The sequence below is a fragment of the Gallinula chloropus genome (assembly GCF_964237585.1).
Source record: "Gallinula chloropus genome assembly, chromosome: 7".
Taxonomy (NCBI): domain Eukaryota; kingdom Metazoa; phylum Chordata; class Aves; order Gruiformes; family Rallidae; genus Gallinula; species Gallinula chloropus.
Genome location: NC_140092.1, coordinates 916,730 through 927,867, shown reverse-complemented (window position 1 = coordinate 927,867; position 11,138 = coordinate 916,730). Strand labels below are relative to the sequence as shown.

At 51.8% G+C, this 11,138-nt stretch overlaps 1 protein-coding gene across 1 annotated transcript; it reads left to right on the top strand.

Moving 5' to 3' along the window:
• The first annotated feature begins 377 nt into the window (after positions 1 to 377).
• LOC311193927 (interleukin-8) lies at positions 378 to 3,495 on the top strand. Its single transcript, XM_084266916.1, has 4 exons — positions 378 to 496; positions 1,254 to 1,389; positions 2,112 to 2,195; positions 2,752 to 3,495. Exons 1-4 carry the CDS (start codon positions 436 to 438, stop codon positions 2,780 to 2,782), a joined length of 312 nt encoding a protein of 103 aa, XP_084123042.1. The 5' UTR covers positions 378 to 435; the 3' UTR covers positions 2,783 to 3,495.
• Positions 3,496 to 11,138: the final 7,643 nt, after the last annotated feature.

Here is an 11,138-nt window from a genome sequence, read left to right as displayed (position 1 = left end):
AGTGCAGACTGGGCATCCCAGTGAAGAACAGTTATTACCCTGAGGAAAGGAATAAAACCTCATGTCATAAACGGAACCAACCCCCCCCCCCCAAGCTCTGGGTGTGCATCGGGAAAAGCACAAAATTCACTCAGCCCACAAAAGCAATCGTAATGTGTGGCTAATATTTCCATATTTTATGAATTAATGCAGGCTGTCAGCTCAGCAGAGTAACTCCTCACCACCCGGCCCGAGTTTCACAACAGTCATGTGACTCAGCGTTGCCGCATCCTGGAAACTCCGGCCGCGCAGCCCCGTGCGCGCAGGGCGCACACACGGGCACCCGGCGCTATATAAGCGCACGGAGCAGCCGGAGCAGGCATCAGCCATCCTCCCAGGCAAGAGAGCTCACTGCTCCCCAGAACCACCAGCACCACCACAACCTCCTCTCCAACCATGAACGGCAAACTCCTGGCTGTCCTGGCTCTTCTCCTGGTGGCAGCGGCTGTGTGCCAAGGTATGTAGATCACCCCTCCCCAGATCCCCGCGGCACTGTCGGGGCATCTACCCAGACACTCGTCCTTGCAGAGACGGAGCTTTAGATGTTTTTCTGCAAATTAGCTTCTTTTGAGAGGTTTCAGCGACTTCTCTTCAGTCAGAAGCCCAGCACCACGTAGCCCTGGTGCTGAGAGTTACTGACATCTTGTGGGAAAGAATTGAAGGGTGCAACTGCAGTCGGCTGTGTTCCTGAGTTTGGCTGGAGTGTTTGCAGCTAGGGAAGGGAGCTCCTTACTGCTTGGATGTTCCTCTCCCTTCCCACACAAAGAACAGCTTCTGAGCTCGTCTTTGTTGCTTAATGATTGCACTGCCTCCAGCAAGTAATATCCAGCTGGGAGGAGAGCAAGCAGTGAGGATGTAGGAGCATGGACAAGCCTCCAAGGAAGGGAAGAATCTAGGGCTGTAACTTCCAGATACTTGCCTGCTTATCGATCCAGATATTGATACAGCCACGAACTGGCTGTGCAGTGGGGTCAGTGCAGGTAACCACAAAGTGTGGGAGTTACTTTAAAAACCTCTGCTAATTGAGTTTGAGCTGTACTTGGGCATCAGCTCCTCTGAATCAAATAAGCCTCTGGCTCTACACGGTGAGGATCCAGGCAGCTTGGACAGGGGTAGTGTTCTAGTGGGAGTGTTTGAGTGGAGCAGCCCTGCTTTGTGCCTGAGCCAGGGATGGTCAGCCTGCCTCTCAACCACCGCTCCTTTTCTGCTCACAGGGCGGGCCCTGGCGAGGATGGGAACCGAGCTCCGGTGCCAGTGCATAGCCACACATTCCAAGTTCATCCATCCCAAATCCATCCAGGATGTGAAGCTGACGCAGAGCGGCCCCCACTGCAAGAACGTTGAAGTGATGTAAGTAGCTCTGAGAGCGCTGCCCTCTTCTCCCGCGACGCGCCGGCGCTCGGGCGCCTCAGGACAGGTAGTGGGCTCAGATGGAGTTGGATTTGGTTGGGTTTTGGGAGAGGGTTTGAAGAAACACACCGTGTTTTTCCTCATCTCTATGACTTCAGGCATTGCTGAAGGGCTCAGTGGTTAGCTGCCATGGGACACATTAAACGTTCCTGGTGGTAGAACATGACTTTCAGGGCTGTGTATTCCTTAATACACCAGCTAGTAACATAGCTTAAATCCCACGTTTATTAGGCAGGCAAAATCCCACCAAAACAGCCTGTGTTGGTCTCAGAGAGAAATATTTAAGGTCCCACAAGCAGCTTTAGGCAAACAATGAAACTAATCCTGTCTTGGATAGCACAGAGGAAAGACTACAGTGTTGAAATCCTCTCACTGCTGAAGCTGCTTCTCACCACCGTGGTGTAAGAAAGCTTTGCTAATGTAAACAAACCCAAACCCAGTGCCCTATCTACTGAGAAAGCCCCCTGGGAGCAGGCACAGCCCCACTCAGCTTCTGCAGGGTTTGAGTCTCCTCAGTGCTGAACACATGTAACACACCAGCTGAGTCTAAGCTAGAGCAGTTGGGCTGAATTTAGACTAACTGATCTAAAAATGCAGTTTGTAGTGAGCAAAGCAAATCCCTGTAGCAGCTTCCTGACTTGTCTTTATTCTCTCTTTTGCAGAGCTACTCTGAAGGATGGCAGAGAGGTGTGCTTGGAGCCCACTGCTCCCTGGGTTCAGCTCATCGTGAAGGCAATTCTGGCCAAGTAAGTCCCATTTCCTCTCAATTTGGGCAGCTGAGCAGTAAACCTCCCCAAAAACTCAGCCGTTTGTAGGATTTCTTAGTGATACTTTCCATTGTCTCTTAATCAGTTTGGGAGAACAACTTGCTGCCTAATTATAGAATTAGTCTCTGATTGTGCCGTGGGGTCCTTGTTCGAGCCCACGTGTCACTTCTAAACCTTTGCATGCTGGCAGCTCTGTCTGGAGGGACAGGAACACAGAAGGGTTTGGGCTCCCTTTGAAAAAAGAGCCTTTAAAAACAAACCACCTTTCCCTGAGTTACAGCAGCACCTGTGAATGACTCCTAGTTCGGAGCTGCTGAGTTTCTTGGTGCCGGTGAATGCAGAAGTCATGGTGCAGTGTCCTCACTGGGCACCACTGGCACACACTGGGGTTTCAGGAGTTGCTATGGAAACATCACCTTTATTGTCCCTGGGCCTGGGATAGCATGCAGAGCCCTGAACTGTCCTTGCAATGCTAAGCAGTGATAACCATTCTGGAACCTCCTTTAAATGATCCTCTTCCCTCACCTCTCCAAAGGGCTCAGCTGAATTCCGACTCGCCGCTGTAAGCAACACTGGGACAGAAAACACCTGGGGACAGTTCCTGCTCCTCCACTGAGAGAAACACCCCAGGAACCACCAGCCAAGCAGCTCACCCCCTTCCACCTCCCACCTCGGAGTCCTGATGAGGCTCCTGGACTGGCTTATTTATTTATTTAAGAGTTCCTACTGAAGGATGCCTTTCAGACAGTCGGCGCTGCCCGCGGGACACGCTGCCCACTGACACTGAAGATGCTGGATAGTGGTTTGCTGAAGGGCATGAAGAACCCTTGGCAGCCAGTTCAGCCAACCTACCAGTTAAGTGCAATGCACTTAGAGCACAGTGTGCTTACACTGCAGCCTGGCTGCTTTGCTCCTCCACCAGCAAGCCTGTGATTCCCCCTGCTCCCCTGGAGTGCACTAGTATGTTGTGTCAACAACAGTCTCCAGAACCACACTCAGCCCCAGCCTGGGCTGGGACCTGGGACTTCTGACTTTACAAACCTGGCCTACAGAATCTGTAAGGCACTGTGTTGAGTATTTATTTATTGTGATTTATAGGTATTTATAAATGTATTTATTGAGTGGTTTCTATTTAAGAGGGGAGATTACAATTATTTATTTAATTTCTATCGTATTTTCCATTCCTAATATTCAATTGTTAAGAAAGATTCACAGTCCCATTGCTCTGTACAAGGACTTGTTTGTACATCTAATTAGCTAATGGAAAAATCTGTCTCACACAGAATTTCCTTCTGAGAGTGTTGTTCTTCTTAATGATTTATTAATAAATTTTTTCTAAAAAAAAATCTTTTCTATCTGTCTGTTATTTTACATTTTAATTTCATAGACTCACAGAATCCCAGCCTGGTCTGGGTTGGAAGGGACCCCAAGGGTCACCGAGCTCCAACCCCCTGCCACAGGCAGGGACACCAACCTCCAGCCTGGAGCTACACAAGGGTGCCCAGGGCCCCATCCAACCTGGCCTTGAACACCTCCAGGGATGGGGCACCCACCCCCTCTCTGGGCAGCCCCTTCCAGCCCCTCACCACTCTCTCTGGAAAGAACTTCCCCCCAGTGTCTCCTCTCCCCCTTCCCTCCTCCAGCTTCACTCCAGCCCCTTGTCCTGCCAGTCTCTGCCCTTTAACAAGCCTATTCCCATCCTGTTCCTGGGGTCCCTTCAGGGATGGGGAGGCTGCAGTGAGGTCCCCCCACAGCCTTCTCTTCTCCAGGCTGACCCAGCCCAGCTCCCTCAGCCTCTCTCCGTAGGGGAGCTGCTCCAGCCCTCTGAGCATCTCCGTGGCTCCTCTGACCCCTCTCCAACAGCCCCACATCTTCCTTGTGTTGGGCCCCAGCTCTGGACACAGGACTCCAGCTGGGGAGGGCAGAGCAGAGAGGGACAATCCCCTCCCTGTCCCTGCTGCCCCCCCTCTGCTGATGGAGCCCAGGGTCCCACTGCCCTTCCCAGCTTGCTTTATCTGGAAGCAGCCTGCCTCAGTTTTGCCACCTGGGCCTGATTTCTGGAATGGCACTGAAAAGTTTCAGTGCACAGTAACCTGCCATCACTGAACCCAGTACCAGAGTCAGGGCAGGGTGAAATGATCCCTCTCTGCAGCTGCTCCCAGGCCTGGGCACTGGGGGACAAGGCTCCTTATTGATGTACCTTGAGCATTTTACCCTCAGATGCCCAAACACTCCCCGTGTCCAGTCAGCTCCAGAGCTGTAAATCTTCCCTACATCAAAAGGTTTGACTATCACAATGGGAATTTTGTGACCTTTACTGTGGGTATCCAAACACCAAACACTTGTCCTTGTGCAACAGCTTCTTATGCTGATCCCTGGAAGGCAGAGCGCTGAGTACACGCTGCCTCTTTCGAAAGGGCCGGCTGCTCCTGCCCAGCAGGCACGGGCCCCTCTGGGAGGGACACGCTCATCCCACACACAGACAGGGAGGGAGGGTTCTGGCAGCACAGCTGGGATGCTTCCTACTGCTGTTGCCCCATGTCCTGTGCCACGGGGGCTGCTGGAGAGCACAGCCCTCACAGGTACAGAGTCCCAGTGCGGTTCCTAAGACTGAAGCATGACCCATCCATGCTGAATGATTCTCTGAATTCATCAGCTAAAAGGGCAGCAGCAGCCACATGGAAGCCAGCAACACCTTGGGCATCCTCAGGAAAGGAGCTGAGAATGAGAGAGAGGACATTGCTGTAAACTGCTGCATGCCTACACTTTCATCTCACTTTTACCTACGGTCCAGAGAGTCTTAAATCAGCAGAAGGATTTTTGCCAGGTGACTTTGTGATCATAAAATAGGGAGCTGGTTTTGCCTTGCTTCTCAAAGATCCCCCTTTGCACTAAGATCACTGTCAGTCCTCTCCTCAGCCCACAGTATTTTGGCATCAGTTTGGAGCATTCAGGCACTTGAACTCCAAGCAAGGTGCCCCATGGCCCTGCAGAAGCCCCAGGAGAGAAGAGCACCCCTGGGAAACAGGCAGCCTTCTCAGTACCAGCCTGTGTGTGTGCAGGCTGTGGCTGTGCAGCACACCAGAACGCTGAGCGGGTGGTCAGGAAGCATCAGGGCATTGGCTCCACTTCACTGCAGTTAGCTACACGTCCCAGTTCATCTTCTCCTCTTCCCAGTCTCATGTAAGCTTCTGCTCCCCTTGGCCACTATCTGGACTGTGTTCCCATGACCCTGCCAGGAAGCCATCCCACGTGTGTTCCTCGCTCTCCGTTCACTGCTCCCCTCCCCGCAATGAAGCTCAGAGGAGATGTTTACAGGGCCTTTCTGTCCTCAGCTATTTTCTCGGTCCCTTCCTTCAACTCCCTTCCAGACAACTTTAACTTCCTCCTTTCACCAACAATTCCAGTCTGGGGACAAGAGGTCAGTGGCAACAACCAAGCAAGTGAGCAAGCAATGGCCTTGTGCTGCTTCCCCTCCCCGTGCCTGGGGGCTGCAGTTCTGCTCTCCTACCAACACCCGTTTCAGTCACCAGCTGTAGTTTGGTCCCTTGGTTTCAGTGTAGCTGTTGTTACAATACCAACAGTGTCTGATGTATAAATGCTGTAAACCATGGCAATAGTCATTGGGAGAAATACTGGAAAGTCCCTGAAAAATACTGTTAACTCTTCCTTAGAACAGAGGAGCCAAACACTGGTTTGCTGGCCCTGCTGCTCTGCCTGTGCTGTATATAATACAAACATCCTGGTCATGGATCAGGTGACAGATGCATTATCCATGGGCTACTTGCTTCTGTTTACACATCGCTTCCCATTCTGGGAAGGACTGTGCTTCTTGGGTTGCTTTCACACAGATGGGAAAATCCCAGGAAAATCACACGTGACACGAGCTTGATGTTGGAGGCTCGTTCCCAGCGCTGCAGTCAGTCTGGGTTGGACTGGGGTATGGGAGGGATGGGAAGGGGATCCCTTGGAAGTCAGACAGACTGCCATGGAAACTTCTGGGGCAGCAAACAGGCGCCGTCTTTCCATGTGCAGCAGTGAAAGGAGGCTACCACCACCTATGACAACAGCCCTGAGATGTCTGCTGTTGAAAGCCACAGTGGAAAACCATTATTAGCATTACCTGCAGCTAATGATTTTTAATAATAACCATTTATTAAATAGTTATACTTAATAAATATTTATTATTTATTCTATAAATACATATTTAATTATCTATTTATAAGTAACACAAGGGGCCATGGGCAGCCTCTCCTCAGTGTCTGTGGGGACAGAACAAGGGGCGATGGGCTCAAGTTGGAGCACAGGGAGTTCCCCACCAACATGGGGAAGAACTTCTTCCCAGTGAGGGTGAGGGAGCCCTGGGACAGGCTGCCCAGGGGGTGTGGAGTCTCCTTCTCTGGAGAGATTCCAGCCCCTGTCCCAGGGACCCTGCTCTGGCAGGGGGTTGGACCCCATGGGCTCTGGAGAGCCCTTCCCACCCCTGCAGCTGAGTGAGTCTGGGATTTGTGCCAGCGTGCAGATGCCTTCACAATTCCTGTAGTTTCTAGAGAGGAAGATGCTGCACGTGGAAGAATCTAGAAGTGAGGCAGAGAACTGAAGCACAATCTGGACATTACAAATGGAATGAAGCTGTTTTCCTTTACTCAGCCCTAATGCTCAGGAGCAGTTCCAGTGCAAACCATGCCACTGCAGCTGGTATCTCCACTATCTACAGAGCATCCTTCAAACCCCTCATGCTTCTGGCCTGCTCAGCATCCTGTGCCCATGGCTTCTACCATTCAGTGACATGCTGTAGCACACAATCCAGCTGCTTTCAGCAGGACACACTGCAAGCCATATGATTTTCTCAAATGTGCCCTTTTTTTCTCCACAATTCCTTTCTAAACACTTCCTAAAACTCTAGACACACTTTTGACTGCCATAAGACATCACACACAGTTCTCTAAAAACATCAGACTGTGGCACCCAGATGTATTTCCTCAGCGACAGTAGCTATTTACAAACCCTGCTGTGTGTGAACCCTCTCTAGAGGGGGGAGAAGTCTTGCAGAGAGACCAACCCCATGAAGTTTAACAAGGCAAGTGCTGGATTCTGCCCCTGGGAAGGCTATTCTCAAGAATCCTGCATCACTGACAAATATAATCTGTTCTAAGCTCCACCCAACACCCGACAGGCCCCTCTACCTGGTCCCATGGAAGCTCCATTCCTGGGGGACAGGATGGAGTGTTCTGAAAGGAGACGTTGCCCTGCGCTGACCGGGCCCCGCTTCCCGGCATCTGCTTGGGCTCAGGCCATGACTGGAGTGGGCATGTGAAGTGAGGCTTTTCCCTCCCAAGGAGGGAAACCCAGTGTCAGTCCACCAGTCCCTCCTGTTCCTTACTGGAAGACAGGCAAACTGGGGGAAACCCGGTGCTTTTCCCTCCTGCAGAGCACTGTCTCTCACGCAGATACACTCCATGATAACCTGGGGAAGCAAGAGGAAAGCTCCTTTTCGTTAGAAAAGCATCTGAGAGCACATGTGGAGCCACTTAATCCCCTCCCTTCCAAAGAAGCCTTGGGTTTTTGAGAAGTCAGCGGAAAGAGGAGAGCGAGGCAGCTTTTCTGAGCCAGATAATATAAGATGTCAGGATGCCAAAGCCAGTTTTGTGCACTGAAGCAACACTCACACTGAGTCCCTGAGATTAACTCCCTTGCAACCCTTTTCCAGAGTGATGAACGCTCCCACAGCTCATACAAGGACTGAATGAGTAAGCCCACCCCCTTAGCCTGGCTTTCCATCTACAGACACATCCTACATCCTTCCACAGAAATAGCAAGGCTGCACAACTGTTGACAATTCTTCTCCTCTGCTATTTTGGGTTTGGAGGCCAAGTTTATCCAATTTGTAAGCAGACAAGAATCAGACATCAACTGTCCACACCAGAATGCCAGTGAAACTGAGACATTCACCACTTCTGTTCCCCTTTAGGCAGCCCCTCTGTAGATGTTTCTGCCCCGTGTGTTGACCTTCTTATTACCTACAGCTGTCATGGAGAAGGGACCTTCTCTCACTCCCAGGGATGGACACACATGTCAGTGTTTCTCTGCCACCAAGGCCAGGCAAGGAGTCTCTCCGTGGTTCCTGGATTCATACCTGCTCCTTCTCAGGAGTTTTGCTTTGCACAACACCAGGGCATTTCTTTCTGAGCGAGATTCAGAAACAGCCTCTGGCATCCCCGCTGCCTTCAGCAGACACCCCTATCCCCCTTCCCCTCCTACCTTGCCTGGCATTCCCTCCTCTCCTCCCAGCCTTCAGCAGCAGGACAAGCAGCCTCAAGGCACATCACAATTAACAACCGGTGGGGGAAAAGCAGTGCGGCACAAAAGAAGCGTTAGCCCCTTTGTCACAACTCCTTCAGTCTGTAAACAACAAGGGGAGGGAGCAGAGCCCTGGGGAGAGGTTCTGCGGTGGGATGGGGACCATCCACATCAGTTCTACCAACCCTTAGCAGTGCCCCTGAACCCAGCCCTCCAGTGCCACCACATACTGGCAACACACTGACCACATTCAGGAGCAGGGTGAAGCCAGACCAGGATTGGAGAGGTACCATTTCACTACAGCATCTAACAGCTTGAATGATGCCAAAATCTGAACTCCTACCAGTCAACACTATGGCTTTACTCAATCCTTACACCTTTACATTCAGCTGTATTTTATTTTATTATTTTGTTTTGTTTTGTTTTATTATTTTACTTTCTTTTATTTTAATGCTGAGGTTCCAGGCTCCTCACAAGGCAGCCTGTATGTTTCTGAGACACCAGACTGCCACCCTGCAGTAACGGGCTCTGAAAGAGAACCACATTCTCCACAGAGCACGTGTCTTCCCCGCAGGACAGCAAATAAAAGGCTCAGACAGAGCAGGTATTTGAGCCCCACCCCATTTCTGGGAAAACCATATAAACTGAGCCATGTGTTTGCTCACGGGAAGCAAAGCTTCACTGGGTAAACACCCTAACTGTAAGGAGCAGAGCCTGTACACTCCATGCAGCCAGTGCCCCTCTGTGCCAGCAGCTCTCCTATGGTGTGTGTGCTTGTGGCTGCTCTTTGCCTGGCAGATGCTGTGGTTCCAGCTCTGCAAAGCACTGCTCCTTCCTCCTGCTTTGAATGCTACAGGTATTCACCTGAGACAGCCAGTACTGCACCTTCACCACTGGTCTGTGCTGAGGCTGCTCCACCCAAAACACAATGCAAATTCCTTCCTGGGCTCTCCCAAGGTATGTGCCCATTCCAGGAACAGGCATTTCCAACTGGCCAGCCTGATAGTCAGCAGCTTGTTTACAAGGCAGCAGTTGCCCCTTCATCCCTTTGGTTCCACCCCAGCAATTAGCTGAGGACAGACAGCAAGGGGCAGCTCTGCTGCTCACAGGCTCTCTTGCCCTGTGCTCTGGCCTCTGGCAGGGAACAGGGCAACACTGGGTCATGTCAGGCAGAGGGACCCTGGTACACTAACCTGGTAATAGCCACCCACTACTTTTTGTACAAAAAGGGGGGATTCTGTAGCTGCTCCAGAGGCCCCTCCTGTCTGCAGGCAGCTGCAGAGCTGGAGATGGGAGAGCTGCCTCCTGCAGTGGGAATCCTGAACAGCCCAGCACGTTACCCTAACACCAGGATGACAGCACCTCACACCGATGTGCCAGGGCTGCAGTGGTGCCTGACTGCTGAACCCAGCACCTGGACTGTGGGGGTGGGAACCTTGTCCACAGCGTTAGGCTAGACTGCTGCACAGATCCAGCAGCTCTGGTGTGGGTCACTGCCCAAAGTCTCTCAAGACACCCAGTACCCTTATCTAGCTAGGAAGCAGCTATCCAAGTACCCTGGGTCATCTGTGCCTCTGGGAGATTGATTTTCAAACAGTGAAACTTGCTGGAGTTATTTAATCCCCTGACACCTGTTTCCATGCAGAACTAGCCTCCCAGCATGTACTTTTTGGGAGGTTTAGCACTCAGCTGCCCAGATTGAGAGGGAATGGGACTTACTTGGCCAAAATTGCCTTCATGATGAGCTGAACCCATCCCTAGTGCTTCTTGAGGCCAAGACTGGACACCTCCTGCATCACAACTGTGTGGGCAGCCCTGCAAGTGCCACAGAAACAAGCACAACGAAAAACACAACGTCATCCATGAGGAGCTCTGGATGAGCACACATGGCTCTATGGCATGGGTGCCTCCTGTACTGGCTTGTGACGCCAGCATGCAGCAGGAGGGCTGGCAGAACAAGAACAGCAGTATGGATGGCATTGAGACCCCAGCACACCTCCACACAGCTTCTGAGACCCATCCAGGAGACACAGGACAGAGAGGAAACCCAGGATGTGGAGCAGCATGGGTTAAGGTTAAACCATGCTGCAACTGAGGGATAGAACCATGTGTCCTACATTAATATCTTGTGTGATCAAGTATTATGTCTTCCAGATGAAAAAAATCATCAGCAAAGCAAGAGCCTGTTTCACCATGCAAGACAAAGGCCTGTGACAAGCACACACACCCCCAGGGACGGCACTGCCCGAGGCTGGGTAAGGCTCATCCCCAGCAGCTCCATCTGGAACGGTGGCTGTGAGCACACTCCCCATCTCCTGCAGCTGCATCCCAACACCCTGCCAGGTAACATCTGGATTCTCATCCCCCCCTGCCATTTCCTGGTCTCCACAGGAGAGAAGCCTGGACACGCAGGGAACGGCACCAGGCACCAGGCTGGACGGCAGCTCCTTCCCACGTACCAGGAGATGGAAAGGGAGCAGAGGATAAACAAACACATGTGTTGGGCCACGAAACGCACTGAGAATGTTTCTCAGAAGCCACGCTGGGCAGCCTGCAGTCTGGGGACAGCAGTGTAAACAAAGGGGCTGCCACCAGCATCCCGGCACTGGTAGCTGTCAGCAA